Here is a 15,671-nt window from a genome sequence, read left to right on the forward strand (position 1 = left end):
AGGGACTGGCTGGCCCCTGGGTGAGGCAGGAGGCTGGACTGGAGGGACCCTCCCTGGTCTGACCCAGCAGGGCTCTCCTGTGTCCTTATGAGGAGAAGGCCTCGGCCTCCCTGCCCTGTTGCTGGCCCTGCAGAGGGACTGGCTGGCCACTGTGTGAGGCAGGAGGCTGGACTGGAGGGACCCTCCTTGGTCTGACCCAGCAGGGCTCTCCTGTGTCCTTATGAGGGGAAGGCCTCGGCCTCCCAGCCCTGTTGCTGGCCCTGCAGAGGGACTGGCTGGCCACTGTGTGAGGCAGGAGGCTGGACTGGAGGGACCCTCCTTGGTCTGACCCAGCAGGGCTCTCCTGTGTCCTTATGAGGGGAAGGCCTCGGCCTCCCTGCCCTGTGGCTGGCCCTGCGGAGGGACTGGCTGGCCCCTGGGTGAGGCAGGAGGCTGGACTGGAGGGACCCTCCCTGGTCTGACCCAGCAGGGCTCTCCTGTGTCCTTATGAGGGGAAGGCCTCGGCCTCCCTGCCCTGTGGCTGGCTGGCCCCTGGGTGAGGCAGGAGGCTGGACTGGAGGGACCCTCCCTGGTCTGACCCAGCAGGGCTCTCCTGTGTCCTTATGAGGGGAAGGCCTCGGCCTCCCTGCCCTGTGGCGGGCCCTAGAGGGGCTGGCTGGCCCTTGGGTGAGGCAGGAGGCTGGACTGGAGGGACCCTCCCTGGTCTGACCCAGCAGGGCTCTCCTGATGTCCTTATGAGGGGAAGTCCTCGGCCTCCCTGCCCTGTTGCTGGCCCTGCAGAGGGACTGGCTGGCCCCTGTGTGAGGCAGGAGGCTGGACTGGAGGGACTCTCCCTGGTCTGACCCAGCAGGGCTCTCCTGATGTCCTTATGAGGGGAAGTCCTCGGCCTCCCTGCCCTGTTGCTGGCCCTGCAGAGGGACTGGCTGGCCCCTGTGTGAGGCAGGAGGCTGGACTGGAGTGACCCTCCCTGGTCTGACCCAGCAGGGCTCTCCTGTGTCCTTATGAGGGGAAGGCCTCGGCCTCCCTGCCCTGTGGCTGGCCCTAGAGGGGCTGGCCGGCCCTTGGGTGAGGCAGGAGGCTGGACTGGAGGGACCCTCCCTGGTCTGACCCAGCAGGGCTCTCCTGATGTCCTTATGAGGGGAAGTCCTCGGCCTCCCTGCCCTGTTGCTGGCCCTGCAGAGGGACTGGCTAGCCCCTGTGTGAGGCAGGAGGCTGGACTGGAGGGACTCTCCCTGGTCTGACCCAGCAGGGCTCTCCTGATGTCCTTATGAGGGGAAGTCCTCGGCCTCCCTGCCCTGTTGCTGGCCCTGCAGAGGGACTGGCTGGCCCCTGTGTGAGGCAGGAGGCTGGACTGGAGTGACCCTCCCTGGTCTGACCCAGCAGGGCTCTCCTGTGTCCTTATGAGGGGAAGGCCTCGGCCTCCCTGCCCTGTGGCTGGCCCTAGAGGGGCTGGCCGGCCCTTGGGTGAGGCAGGAGGCTGGACTGGAGGGACCCTCCCTGGTCTGACCCAGCAGGGCTCTCCTGATGTCCTTATGAGGGGAAGTCCTCGGCCTCCCTGCCCTGTTGCTGGCCCTGCAGAGGGACTGGCTAGCCCCTGTGTGAGGCAGGAGGCTGGACTGGAGGGACTCTCCCTGGTCTGACCCAGCAGGGCTCTCCTGATGTCCTTATGAGGGGAAGTCCTCGGCCTCCCTGCCCTGTTGCTGGCCCTGCAGAGGGACTGGCTGGCCCTTGTGTGAGGCAGGAGGCTGGACTGGAGGGACCCTCCCTGGTCTGACCCAGCAGGGCTCTCCTGTGTCCTTATGAGGGGAAGGCCTCGGCCTCCCTGCCCTGTGGCTGGCCCTGCAGACAGGATGCTAGATTAGATGGACCACTGGGCAGGACTCTTCACCACTTTGGCCCTTAAGAATTAACTTTACATGTTGACTCCAGCTGACCCAGTCCCAAAAACACACTCAGCACTATAACTTGTCCCCACAGGCTCACTTGCCCTTAAGATTATACTCTCAACAGTACAGTACAAAATTCTCCTTTTAATCATCACACATAAAAAACAAACAGCGGGGAATCTTGTCTTTATAGGCCAACCTTTATCCCCCCCTCCCACCCCTCCATGGCCAAGTTATTTCACTTTCAAAAGTTCCAGCGGGATTTACACATTTTTTAAAAAGAAACCACCAGTAAACACGACCAATTAATTTTTTTTTTTGTTTTTTTAAAAAAGGGCTGGGAGATTCACCAAAACAGCAAAAAAGATCTTAAAAACAAATACTTAAAAAACGAAAACTCCAGGAGAGTTTCTCCTGCATGGCTGTGTTTGAATGCCCGGCCCACCGAGAGTTTGTGGGCAAGATTGGTCCCTCCCGGCTGCAGCCCCCCAAGCTCCAGGGCACAATCTTCAACCGCTTGGGTCTTTTGCTTGGCCAAGAGAGTCCAGGTTGGGTGAGCTGCGGCCGACGAAAACTTTTAAAAGATTGTGTCAGAGGACGGATCAGCACCGACAGGAACCAAGGAGAGTTCTGGGAACGGACCCTCCTCCTCTTTGGAAGAACCCACAGGGGACCATGCCCGGACTTGTTCGTGCAGAAAGGGAAGGAGACAAGCCGATCCCCTGATAACCCTAGGCCCATCCTCACTGAGGCACGATCCTGCACCAGCTCAGTCGGTATCGAAGCGCAGAGCTTGGCATGCAACCACCCTAACCCTAACCCACCGCTTTCGGGTGGGGGACGGAAGCAGACTCAGCCCCGGGCCGCAAAGGCCAGACGCCGCTTTGAAGCGCTGGACACAAAGACGGGTCGCTCCACTCCTGGTAGCGGGAGGGAGGGAAGAACGAAGCAACCCCGATGCTGTGGAGCCTCCGTGCGGATCGACGCCGCAGCCTCCAAAATGGCAGCTGAGATCCGAGAGAAAAGCGGGCGGACGGGGGCCGGTTCCGGCGGGAAGGAGAGCCACAAACTGAGACGAGAGGGGGTCCAAATGGGCAGGCCACCCACCAAGCCCCCGGCCCGATTCTTGCCAGTCCCCCGAGCAAGGGCTCTTCCGTCCGGCAGAGGGACGGTTCGTGCCTCCGTCCGCAGACCAGCTGCTCGTGGGGGTGGGTTTGCGGCCCGAACCGAGCCCGAGAGAGTCCGGCGGCCTCTGCCGTCCGCGGCTCGGCCCGCCGCTCGCCCCCCCGTCCCCGGCTCAGCCGTCGTTGGCGGCCACCAGCTGGCCCAGGCCCTCCCGGATGTAGACGGACTGGATCTCCTTGGTCTTGAGGCAGTAGTCGCAGGCCCAGACGGCCGAGGCCTCCGTGGTGAGCAGTCCGTAAGCGCTCTCCGTCATGCCCGTGCACTCCCGGTGGAACCACTTCTGGCAGGAGGCCTCGCACAGGATGGCGTCCTGATCGTCGTTGACCTCGCTGCGGCACACCCCGCAGGGGTACACCAGTCCGGGCGGGGGCTGGTGGCCCGAGTTCCCGGCGGCCTTGCCCGGAGGGGGCGGCAGGCTTCCGGCCTCGGGGGTGCCGGCCCCGGCGTGCCCGGTGCTGTTGGGGGCGAACGGGGGCTGGGTGCCGTTCACGGCCCCCGCCGGCGACCCTGTGTGCTGCTCGGGGCCGAAGGGGTTGGCGGGGGGATTGAGGGGCTTGCCGTCTTCCCCTCCGGGGGGGAAGCCCGGTTCGGGGCCGGGGAAGGGGCTGGGGTTGGGCGGCAGGCTGGGGAGGCTCTGGTTGGGGCGCGGCATAGGAGACTGTCCGAACATGTTGGCGGGCTGCGTGAAGCGCTGGGCCATCGGGGGGCCCCCGGCGGGGTTGAGGCCAGGCCCCGGGCCCACCTCTCCTCCCCGCGGGGGCTGCCCCATGGTGGGGGAGATCATGGGCCCAAAGCCCCCCATGGGTCCTTGCATGAGCTGGCCGCCAGGAGGGCTGAAGTTCTGTCCCAGGGGTTGCCCGAAGGGCTGCCCGCCGAAGCCCATTCCGCCGGGCTGGACGTAGCCGGCGTTTTGAGGGGGCATGTTGAACGCGGGGCCCATCTGGCCGGGGCCGAAGGGGGGCGGCTGCCTCCGCATGGGTTGTGGGCCTCCTGCATAGCCGGGGGGCACCTGGGGGCCCATGCTTCCTTGCACGCGGAAGTTCCCAAAGGGTGCCGGGCTCCCGAGGAACGGGGCCGAGGCCGAGCCGACTTTGGGGGCGCCGAAGTCATCCTCGAAGGGGTTGGAGGCCACCAGGTGGTCCACCATGGGGGTCGGCGGCGGGGCAAACTCCGAGAGGTGGGAGTAGGCGGGGCCCTGCAAGGAGAAAGGAGATAGTAAGCAGGAGAGGCTGGTGGTCCCTGCTGCACAGGCAAGCCCCGTGGACTAAGTGAACTACGTTCCTCTCCCTGCAGCAGACACCCTGTGAGAGATGTGAGGCTGAGAAAGCTCCGATAGGGCTGCTCGATCAGAACAGCATTATCAGGGCTGTGACTAGCCCAAGGTCACCCAACTGGCTGCACGTGGAGGAGCAGGGAATCAAACCCAGTTCTCCAGATGAGCAGCTGCTGCTCTTAACCACTGCACCAGGCTGGCCCTGCAGCAGCTGGGGGGGCATCACTTCCATGGCCCCCACCTTTCCTTTATCACAATGTGCTAATCAACTGAATGGCCAGAAGAATCTGCAGTTGCCCAAAGGAGAACGGATGCCAAGCTTGTGCAAAGCAGAATACACTTCTGTATCATAGAACTTCAAACCATGGTTGGGCTATAAGCCTAGTTGGGGAGGAGGGGTGGACAGAACATCCCCTACAACCCACATGCGGCACCCAGAGGAAGAAGAGTTGGTGTTTTATACCTCGCTTTTCACTGCCCAAAGTGTCTGACAATCACCTTCCCTTCCTCTCCCCACAACAGATAACTCATGATGGAGGCGGGGCAGAGAGAGCTCTGACAGAACTGCTCTGCGAGAGCAGCTCTGCAAGAACTGGGAGAAGCCCAAGGTCACCCATCTGGCTGCTTGTGGAGGAGTGGGGAATCAAACCCGGCTCTCCAGATTCGAGTCCGCCGCTCCGAACCACATCACCACGCTGGCTCTCAGGGAACGGCCTCCGTTACCTGCGTGTTGGACTTGCGGCGTTTCTTCTCAGGACTCTTCATTTGAAGGCCTAGTTTCAGCGACGGGGGAAAGAGGAGGAAAGAGGAAAAGAAAGCGTGAGTGGTCAGCTGAAGGCGCTGTGCTGAAACACCCAAACACATAACTGGCCCACTAGAAGTCTGGCAAAGAGATGGTGGAATAAACGTTTTAATAATACAAAAATAACAGATAAATAAATTGCTCGTCTTTTGATAACATTAGTCACATGACCAAACACCATCAACTGACGATCAGCAGAGGCGTCATATCAAAGCCGCAAGAGGTCTCAAGTCCTGCTGTAGACCACCATCGGAGATCTGTAGCTCTGGAGGCCTCACTCCAAAATGGATGTGGGCAAAATGGAGAGGGGGTGCAGAGGAGAGCGACAAGGAGGATCTGGGGCCGGGGGACCAAGCCCTGTGAGGAAAGGCTGAGGGACTTGGGAATGTCCAGCCTGGAGAAGAGGAAGAGGGGACAGGATGGCTCTCTTGAAAGATCTGAAAGGCTGTTCCTTGGAGGAGGGCAGGGAAAGGTTCCTGTTGGTAGCAGAGGACAGGACCCTCTGTAATTGTTTTAAACTACTTGTGGAATGGTATCAATTAAATATCAGCGGGGAAAAATGTCACAGTCGGAGTAGTTAAGCCAGGGGTATTTCCAGAAACCCCTGCCAGCGAATGCATTCGCTGGCAGGGTCTTGTGGGAATTGTAGTCCACGGACATCTGGAGGGCCGCAGTTTGACTACCCCTGAGTTAAGCAATGGGCTGCCTAAGGAGGTGGTGAGCTCCCCCTCACTGGCAGCCTTCAAGCAGTGGCTAGACAGATATTTATCCTGAATGCTTTGGGATAATCCTGCATTGAGCAGGGCGTTGGACTGAATGACCTTTAAGGACCCTTGCAACTCTATGGTTCCATGACTAGCTGACCACCGCCAAATATTCCTGGAAGCAAAGAATGGCTCCCCCAAAGGTGGCAGTTTCTGTTTCACAATCGGCTGCACTTTGGTCTAGCTGCCGGGCAAGGAAGATGGTCTGCTTGCCCTCCCCCACCCAAGCAGCTGAGGACACTCTTAGCAGCGTGAAAACTGTTTCCTCCAAGCTCCCTCCCTGAGGGCAGGAACACAAAGAGGGCAGAGTGACATCCTCCCTAAGAGCATCCATATCACAATAGTAAATAGTGATCTCATCCAGCAAAAGTGGGATGGTTCACTCAACAAGAGCTGGAAAGCGTTGGGGCAGGCCTGCTTTGAAGCCCTGCAAGCCGCAAGCACATGCAAAAAGCTCAATGGTCACATCAGAACGAGCAAGGGATCTAACGCTCAGCTTTTCAAGTATCGGGGAAAAGGAAATGTCTACAGTGGATCGGAAAGAAAAATAAGCTTGGTTTTTATACCCTGCTTTTCACAACCCAAGGGAGTTCCAAAGCGGCTTACAAAGAACCTTTCCCTTCCTCTCCCCACAACAGACACCCAATGGGGTTGAGAAAGCTCCCGATTAGAGGCTGTCACTCTCTAACCACCACATCACACTGGTTCTCTGCAAACAGAAGGCGCTTTTACTCTGGATATCTCATATCCCCCAAATCGTGTTGGTTTCTAGGAGGCTACAGGACTTGAAAGCTAGCTCTCCTACTGCAGATCATAATGGCTCCCCTTTGAAACTTCCTTTCTGGAGAGAGTCTCTCTCCCCACCCCTGTCTTTCCTGGGCACCCCAATCGCTGCATTTCACCACACCGGTTGGCCCCATTTAGGACTGCCAGGTCCGCCCAACCACTGGCAGAAGAATGGCTGCCAGCTCCAGGATGGGAAACTCAGGAAGAATTGGGGATGGAGCTTGGGGAAGGGCATCAGTTGGGCACCACACCATAGAGTCCACAGGAACCGGAGAGGAGCTGTCATTCCTCTGGCATCACTATGGGGACGGGGATAGAATGACCAGCTACAGGTTGGGAAACTCAGGAAGATTTGGGGGTGGAACATGGGGTGCCATGCCACCAGCCCCACCCCCTCCAAAGCAGCCCTTTTCTCCAGAAACACTTATTATTCCTGTGGGCGGGAGACCAGCTGGGATTCCCCCCGGGGCCTGGCTTCCCTAGGAGGAGGGGAGAAGAGCTGCCTGATCGAGGCTGGGAAAGTCGGGGGATTTGAGGCTGGAGCCAGAGGAGGACGGGGACTCCCCCCATGCCCCCTCCTCCCCAGCAGCGCCCCCAGGGGGGGCCTCCTCGCCCTCCCCTCCCTCCCTCCTTCCTCCCTCCCTGGGGGGGGGGTCTTACCGGCCTTGCCCTGCTTGCGGCCGGGGCCGGCGGGGAGGCTGCCCGGGGGGGGCGGCGGGGGCGGCGGCGGTCCGGGGGGCGGCGGGGCGGGGCCGACTCCGCCCTCCAGCTTCTCGGGGTGCGGGGCCGCCATAAGCGACGGGGGGAAGGAGAAGGGGAGGCGCGCCGAGCAGCTACAGGCGCCGCGCTGCCCCGGGCCGCGCCATCGCGACGGGAAGCGGAAGCCCGTCGCCTGCGCCGGCGGTTGGGAGCGCAGCGCCATGGAGAGAGGCGGCCAGAGCGGCGCGAGGCCCGCACTTCCTGCGAAGGGAGAAAAAGACGGCCCGGGCCTTGGGGCGCTTTATAGGTTCGGCCGCGGCCGCTCTAGGCCTCCGCGACTCTGTGGGTGCCTTGGAAAGGAACTTCCGGTTTGGAAAGGTCGACGCCCCCTTCCCGCCATGGGCTGCTCTAGGCGTTTTCTCTATGCTCCGTTATGCTCAGCTATATTGGATAGTGCATACCAACTTCCGGTGAGGAGGGGGTGTTACCGGCTTTGGCCAGTACTCTCCCCGAGAAAAACCGGGCGTCCTATTTAATGTAGTAGTGTCCGTCTCTATGGTGTCTCTGTGGGCCTAGGAGAAAAGGGCCAGTCTACACCCTGGCGTCTCTATGGTAAGAGAACCGTTGGTTTTTGGAGAGACCGGAAGTGCTCTCGTTTCTCAACCGGGTAGCCTCAGGTGGCTCCGCCCCAAAGGAGACGGTGGGAAGGAACCATTTTTACGTGGAGGGGGGAAAGGAGGAGAGAATGTTTGTGCCGCCCTATTGGCATATCCCTGCAGGGATATGCAGGTTCCTGAGGCGGTTGATGGTCAAATCTCAACGTCAAAGTTCTTCTTCCCTACGTGGGGGGGGGGAGAGAACAGTCGCCTTCCCCTCTCTTTGGGAGACGCCGAGCGGGAGTGTCCGCGTTCGGATTGGAGGACGAGGATATCAGTGTGTTTTCAGCCAATCAACGCAAAGAGCTAAAAGGTACTGGCCAATCGCACTTGCTTTGCCGTGATGCATCACGGGTGTTGTAGGAATGAATCTAGATAGGCGCAGGACCTTTGTCCACAGCAAAGGGAGCTCGCCCTGAAAGCGCTGTTTTAATTAAATTGTGAATATTAAAAAGTATTCCTCCCAAATATATCTATGCTTGGTTACAGAGAAAGGTACCTATATATGTAACCAGGAATGGTGTATTTGGAGGCAATGTTTTTTTTTTATTTTATTTAAATAGGTGGAAATAGGGTTGCCAAGCAGTAGGCTGCAAAAAATGAATGGGCCATGTGGTATAGGACCTATACTATAGGTGAACAATATGAAAGACGGTGAGAGGCGAAACAGTGGGAAATGTTCCTTTTTTTCAGAAAAAGGAACAGAGTCAAAAATCAAAATCAAACGTAGAACTAATAGGAATGAAAAATATAAAAATCCACTTTGCTTGTGGCATTTATCGATGAATTAACAAATGAACAGCAAGATTTGAGTTTATTTAATCTAAAATGTCTAGGAGGAAGCAAAATGCCATGCACACTGAGCAGTCTTTGCACAACACAACCCCTGACTTCTGAAACAGGGTGTGCTAACATCCAGCTACGAAAGATGGTTCACCAAGGCTGCTTAGAACTAGTAATTCAAGGAGTCTTGGGGGAACTCCAGACCAGAGGTCATCAAATGGTCATCTATTTACATACTGAGGCATGCATATGAGCCTCTTGTGGCCCAGAGTGGAAAGGCAGCAGACATGCAGTTTGAAGCTCTGCCTATTAGGCTGGGAGTTTGATCCCAGCAGCCAGCTCAAGGTTGACTCAGCCTTCCATCCTTCCGAGGTCGGTAAAATGAGTACCCAGCTTGCTGGGGGGTAAACGGTAATGACTGGGGAAGGCACTGGCAAACCATCCTGTATTGAGTCTGCCATGAAAATGCTAGAGGGCGTCACCCCAAGGGTCAGACATGACCTGGTGCTTGCACAGGGGATACCTTTACCTTTACTGAGGAAATACATATCAGAATCTCCTCCCCACATGCCATTTTTATAAAATTTTATGTATTTATTTATATTTATATTTTTATACTGCCCTTCCCTACGGCTCTGGGCGTATTCTCCCCTCTGAAATATTAAGAAATGGAGTTAAGTAACAATATGCGAGTTGGAAAGATTTTAACCCAGAGTACCTGAACCAAAAGGGGAAATGGGAGGGTCTTTTTATGGACTGTATGGGGTATAAATTCAATATGTGATTCTGTGCATATAGAGCTGTTGACTATGCTGACATGCTCCCAAATTAAAGGCCTTTAATATAGGAGAACTTGGTGTGTAACCCTCTATTATCTACCTCTGCTTAAACTGGCATTGTTTTTGTCTCTAGTTGCCTGCTCAATTGGGGGGCAAAGCACTGGCCGAGGGGCCAAACTGACAAGAATCGTAACTATGGCCTCCCCATCACTGAGCCAACTGGATCTGTTAGGGTTGCCAACCTCCAGGAGATGCCTAGAGGTCTATAACAATTGATCCCCCGACAACAGAGTTCATTTCCCCTGGAGAAAATGGCTGGTTTGGAGGGGGGACTCTATGGCACGGTACCCCACATAGGCCCCTCCTCTCCCAAAATCCCGCCCTCCCCAGGCCCCACCCTCAAAATCTCCAGCCGTTTCCCAACCCGGTACTGGCAGCCCTAATTCAACTCACAGAATCCTAGAGTTGGAAGGGCCCATACAAGCCATCTAGTCCGAGCCTCCTGAGCAGCCCCTGCCAGCTCACGGGAATTGTAGTCCCTCGACATCTGGAGGGCCACAGTTTGACTACCCCTGCTCCTGAGTCTGCCAGCACCTTCAAAGCGAACTAGACTATTTTTCGAGGAACGAGCTTTTGAAACTCGACGCTCTCCCCGTCTCCCGGACCCACAGATGCTTCCGGCAACCAGAGGGGTAAAGAAATACCAACTTTTAATAATAACCATTGGGTTCCTTTGGTATAATCAAGAGAAATCAAACCGATACAAATTGGGTGTAGTGGCGGTGGGGGGAACCGGGGGAGGGAGGCAGTGAGGTGGAAACGAAGCCCCCACGCTTTGGTGGGGGCAGGCACAGTGATAAAACAGGGGGAGGAGGGGAGGGGAGGGGAGAGCTACGCTTTGGCTTCTGGAGTGTAACAATCTACATGCAAGGTGAGGTTATCAAACGTATGTACAGACCTGGGGGAGGGGAGGAAGGGGGTGGGTAGAGCCGTGGGAGCCCCCTACCCGTGTCCCCCCACCCTGAGGCCCTTGGGGTACTCTGGAAACCCTGTCTCCAACCCGAGCTCACGGCCTTGAGCCAGGACTCGGCCCGTGGCGCTGGGAGCACCCCCCTTTCCCTAGCAGGACCCTCTGCCGTTGAGCCTCTGTGCTTCTTTCAAAGGCAGGGAGGGACGGGCGGGGAAAGCGTAGTGTCGGGCGTCCTGGCCCGGAGCAAGTCCCTCCCCTCTGACAGGGAGGCTGGCTCAGCCGCAGACTGTGGCTGATGTGGGGGGAGCTCTTTTTGCCTGTTCCCCCCCCCTGCCCCCCCAAAAAAAAGAACAGGCAAGGATTGTGCCACCAGAGCAAGGGCCTTTGCATAAAATCTCAGACCTGTAAAAGGGTCAAGGCACATGGAGTCAATATGTCAAACCGGGGGGGGGGGGGGACACACACGTTTGAGAGCAGGTCAGCAAGCCCTCTTTTTGTGCTTTTGAGGGTCACTGACCTTTGCTCCCCCTCCCCCCCCTACAATGAGGGACTTTGGCATGTCTGAATCCGCGGGAGAAGATTCAATGGGGCACCCCTCAAGAAAGGAATCGGCAACTCCTGTCCCGCCGCTTCAGGAGCCGGGAGCAGACCATGTACCTCTCAAAGGCTACCTGGCAGAGAGGCGGGGAGTCGTACACCTGGAATTGAGGGAGGGGGGAAATATACGAGAAAGTAAAATAAGTTGAGCTCCCTCACTAGCACCCCGGAGGGGCTTTGATGAGGAGGAAGGAAAGGCAATTTCGCCCCTAGGCTTCCTTCTGTGAGAAACGCCGGGTTCTGGGAGCAGTAAAAGGAGGCTTACAGAGACTGGATGGGTTTCTGCTACCGAACGGGGCTCGAATCCAGCTGAGGAAAAGAGGGGAGATGTTTTGGCAGAGATGGAGTCCCTCTTGCTCCAAGTCCATGTCGGGAGCCGCCGCACCTGGCCGGAGGGGGCGTGGGAGCCTGTGTGGTGCGGCGGGCTGAGAAGCGGGACCCCCGCGGAAGGTGGGCCAGCCTCGGAGAAGCAGCTGGAGGGAGAAGGCTATGCTGGGGGGAGGGGGAGCACAAACCCCTCAGGACCTCCGCTCCACGGGCTGCTGCAGGCAGAGCTCGCTGCCCGCAGAAATGATGGGCAGCCGATTGTCCATGTGGTAGCAGATGAGGTGGCTGACGCTCTCAAAGCGGTGGTCTTTCGTACGGACCTGCAGGGGGACAAACAAGGGATTTGTTGTCACAGCCCTAAAGCAGAAGAAACACACAGCCGACGAACGGAAGAATGCGGAAAAGCCCTAAAGCTAGGAGGCGGTTGGGGTTTGGAAAGTAGCAGAGCAAGACCTTTCCCGTTCTAGAAGTTCCCTCAGCCACAAAACTGTAATAATATCAAAATCTCCAGTGTGCAGAACTGAGCAGAATATAAAGGGTATCCTGCAGGGGGCATTGGAGATGTGTGTTTAACATAGATAGGATGATTTGCAAATTATCTCCTCCAGTGTCCCGACTCGCTCCACAGGAGACTTCCTGCTATTTGAGCACACTTCCTCCCTGCTTGCCTCCAAAACAGCTGTTGAACAGAAGAAGAACCGCAGACAAACTGTTTTATTCCTTAAACAGCCCGGCGCTCAGCTTCTCCCTGCCTATTCCACCAATGAAAACAACAGCGGCTGAGGGACTCCTGAGGTCTACGTGTGAGATCCGGGCATCGCGCAGAGCCGGTCGAGGGATTTTGCCACCGCCCCGGACTGAGCGACTCACCACTCCTTCGGGGTCGACGAGAAGCAGGTGCTTGGGCTGCCCCCCCTGCAGGCCGGTCAGCACGTACTGGCCCGGCGTGGTGGTGCTCTCCCGCACGAGGAAGTCCCCGTTGGCCTGCAGCAGCTTCTCCGCCTCTTTGCGGCTCATCCGGCTGTGGTACCAAGGCTCCCGCCGCAGCTGCTCCTCCATGGACGCCACCAGCTGGGCCGGCGGGACGGGCGGAGGCACACGCAGGGCGTCCTCAAAGGGCTCTGGGGAGGGGAAGGAGAAGGGGGAACGTCACTCATTTGCCTTGCTATTTCATTATGCTGTTTTTCACTGTTGGCTGCCTTGGTTGGGCAAGAAGGTGGGCGGGGACTGAGAGAAAGGAAGTAGCAATGAGTGGATCAGCCTCCACGGTGGGGCGAAGACAACAATCCTCTGGAAATGGCCATTCAGATCCACGATAATGAGAACGAGGACGAGAAGAATAGCTAGAAATCGGCACCTGGAGAATCGGAGCATGGAAACCAGGGCAGATCTGCACACTGTGGGAATCACAGAATCAATGCGTCGGAAGGAACCTCCAGGGTCATCTAGTCCAACCCTTCGCAGGATGCAGGAAGCTCACAACTACCTGCCCACCCACAGTGACCCCAATTCCATGCCCAGATGATGTCCGTTCCCCCCCCCCCCCCCCGGTCAGAATTCTAAAAATGGACTCAGAAAGGGTGTGGACCCTTGTTCTCAGTCTATAGAAGCATCGAGCCAGGTGGGCTTTCTTCTCCAGAAGCCGAAACTAAGGACGTTGTACCATATACGTGTAGGCAGAGGGAGTTGGCGTCCCTGGAGCGTGTCCTCTTTAGAAGCCCATTTTATGTCTTGCTCCACTCTAAACTCCTATCGTCTTTGCTCAAGGAGGCATCTGGCATTACTGACCAAGGAAAAACCAAGTTCCTCTTATGAGAAGGGGATATCACGGCATGGAAGCAGACAGCTAAGTTTTGCTTGACGGCCATGAGACCACGGAAATCATATAGGGAAGCAAAGAACCCAAAAAGGTCTAAGCAAGAGGAAGGGATTCAAGCCAGTGTAGGGTAGAACACAACTTTGAAACTAAGTACTAATATTTATTAAAATGAAAAACCCAAGGCTTATTGCATAGCCTCAGTGAAATCAGCGCATACAATGCCTTTGCTGACCAGATGTGTTTCGACGTTGCTGCCTTTATCAATGATCAGGAGGCATGAGTAAAAACAGCATACATAAATTACAAAAACTGTCATATACAGCCGTGGTCCCCAGCCTTTTTATCACCAGAGACTGGTCAACGCTTGACAATTTTACTGAGGCCCGGGGGGGCGGGGGGTAGTCTTTCGCTGTGGGACGTCACCGCCGCCTGAGCCCCTGCTCCACTTGCTTTCCCACCAGCGCCCCTGACTTCCTGTTGCCCACTGGGGGGCGCTGCCAGCAGCAGCTGTGCAGTGCCACACCAAGGGGGAGCCCCAGCCATGGCGCCCGCTGGAGAGCACCAAAGGTGAGCTGGCGGCAGAGTGGCAGGGCAGCCCCCGAGGAGGACGAGGAGGAGCCGTGGTCCGAGACCAACTGATCTACGGACCGGTACCGGTCTCCAGTCCAGGGGTTGGGGACCACTGATATACAGAGTTAGCTGCTGTGCATAAAATGATATTCTATACTCTAGACACCATGGACCTTAATCAGTTCTGCGGGCCAGAAGGCCAGATAAAACCAAGAAAACAAATTGAGGCCCCTAATGTTTCCAAAGCAGGCCCTGGTCAAGGTAAGCACTTTTGGGGTCCAGTGAGTGTCAGATAGGAGCTACCTTAATCCAAAGTATGCTGTAGGTATTTTTACATAATTTGTATTTTTATCTAAGAATGGTCGGAATTACGCTGGATCTAATAAAGTCATTCGTTCGCACACTCACTCATGTCAAAGAGATCTCTCTGCACGCTGCCGTTGGTGGTGGTAGTGGTGGTGGTGGTGGTGGTGGTCGGACCGGCTTGCCGGGACTTCTCCAGATTCTGCACGTTGACGTACGAGGGGTCGTCAAACAGGTCCGGCCGTCCAGACGGGCTGGCAGCGGCTGGGTATCTGTCTCTGCCTGTAAGTGGGAGAAGAGGATGGGAGGTGATTTTATTTAGGAATGCCAGAAGAGAAGCAGGAGCAAAAGAGCAGAATGCCAGAAGAGAAAGAGAAGCAGGAGCAGCAAATCAGAGCCACCATGTTCAGAGGCAGCCTATCCCTGAGTGCTAAATGCCAGGAAACAAACAACAGGGGGCTGCATGTTTTAACTGTTGGCTTTGGGAGGCATCGGGCAGGTTCCTGCAGGGAGCAAGATGCTGGGCACTGTGTTTCAAAAAGGACGTTGCAGACCTGGAAAAAGTACAGAGCTCCCCCAGTTATTCCTTAAGCGAATAGAAGAACATCAGAATAACCATCCAGTCCAGCATCCCGTCTCCCACAGGGGTCAGCCAGTTCCTCTGCAGGGCCAGCAACAGGGCAGGGAGGCTGAGGCCTTCCCCTCATAAGGACACAGGAGAGCCCTGCTGGGTCAGACCAGGGAGGGTCCCTCCAATCCAGCCTCCTGCCTCACCCAGGGGCCAGCCAGTCCCTCTGCAGGGCCAGCAACAGGGCAGGGAGGTCGAGGCCTTCCCCTCATAAGGACACAGGAGAGCCCTGCTGGGTCAGACCAGGGAGGGTCCCTCCAGTCCAGCCTCCTGCCTCACCCAGGGGCCAGCCAGTCCCTCTGCAGGGCCAGCAACAGGGCAGGGAGGTCGAGGCCTTCCCCTCATAAGGACACAGGAGAGCCCTGCTGGGTCAGACCAGGAAGGGTCCCTCCAGTCCAGCCTCCTGCCTCACCCAGGGGCCAGCCAGTCCCTCTGCAGGGCCAGCCACAGGGCAGGGAGGCCGAGGCCTTCCCCTCATAAGGACACAGGAGAGCCCTGCTGGGTCAGACCAGGGAGGGTCCCTCCAGTCCAGCCTCCTGCCTCACCCAGGGGCCAGCCAGTCCCTCTGCAGGGCCAGCCACAGGGCAGGTAGGCCGAGGCCTTCCCCTCATAAGGACACAGGAGAGCCCTGCTGGGTCAGACCAGGGAGGGTCCCTCCAGTCCAGCCTCCTACCTCACCCAGGGGCCAGCCAGTCCCTCTGCAGGGCCAGCCACAGGGCAGGGAGGCCGAGGCCTTCCCCTCATAAGGACACAGGAGAGCCCTGCTGGGTCAGACCAGGGAGGGTCCCTCCAGTCCAGCCTCACCCAGGGGCCAGCCAGTCCCTCTGCAGGGCCAACCACAGGG

General features: G+C 57.4%; 2 protein-coding genes across 2 annotated transcripts in view; both read right to left on the reverse strand.

The window, feature by feature from the left end:
• Positions 1-2,178: 2,178 nt before the first annotated feature.
• PYGO2 (pygopus family PHD finger 2) lies at positions 2,179-7,727 on the reverse strand. The gene is made up of 3 exons (XM_077321886.1): positions 7,357-7,727; positions 5,068-5,117; positions 2,179-4,266 (listed from the first exon to the last, which is right to left on the reverse strand). The coding sequence occupies exons 1-3, from the start codon at positions 7,616-7,618 to the stop codon at positions 3,184-3,186; spliced, it is 1,395 nt and encodes a 464-aa protein (XP_077178001.1). The 5' UTR covers positions 7,619-7,727; the 3' UTR covers positions 2,179-3,183.
• Positions 7,728-10,306: 2,579 nt separating this feature from the next.
• The window catches only part of SHC1 (SHC adaptor protein 1), a 34,795-nt gene continuing 29,430 nt past the window's right edge, over positions 10,307-15,671 (reverse strand). The window contains 3 exon segments of the mRNA XM_077321871.1: positions 10,307-11,827; positions 12,378-12,628; positions 14,305-14,481. Of these exon segments, the coding sequence (XP_077177986.1) occupies positions 11,699-11,827; positions 12,378-12,628; positions 14,305-14,481 (557 nt within the window). The 3' untranslated portion in view covers positions 10,307-11,698.

The sequence above is a fragment of the Paroedura picta genome, chromosome 1 (genome assembly GCF_049243985.1).
Source record: "Paroedura picta isolate Pp20150507F chromosome 1, Ppicta_v3.0, whole genome shotgun sequence".
NCBI lineage: Eukaryota > Metazoa > Chordata > Lepidosauria > Squamata > Gekkonidae > Paroedura > Paroedura picta.

Excerpts from the sequence above, each read along its gene's own strand:
- PYGO2 (XM_077321886.1), bottom strand. The coding sequence starts at position 7,618 with ATGGCGCTGCGCTCCCAACCGCCGGCGCAGGCGACGGGCTTCCGCTTC. Across the intron at positions 5,118-7,356 it reads CCGCAAGCAGGGCAAGGCCG|GCCTTCAAATGAAGAGTCCT; the intron begins GTAAGACCCCCC and ends CGCTGAAACTAG. Across the intron at positions 4,267-5,067 it reads GCCGCAAGTCCAACACGCAG|GGCCCCGCCTACTCCCACCT; the intron begins GTAACGGAGGCC and ends TTCTCCTTGCAG.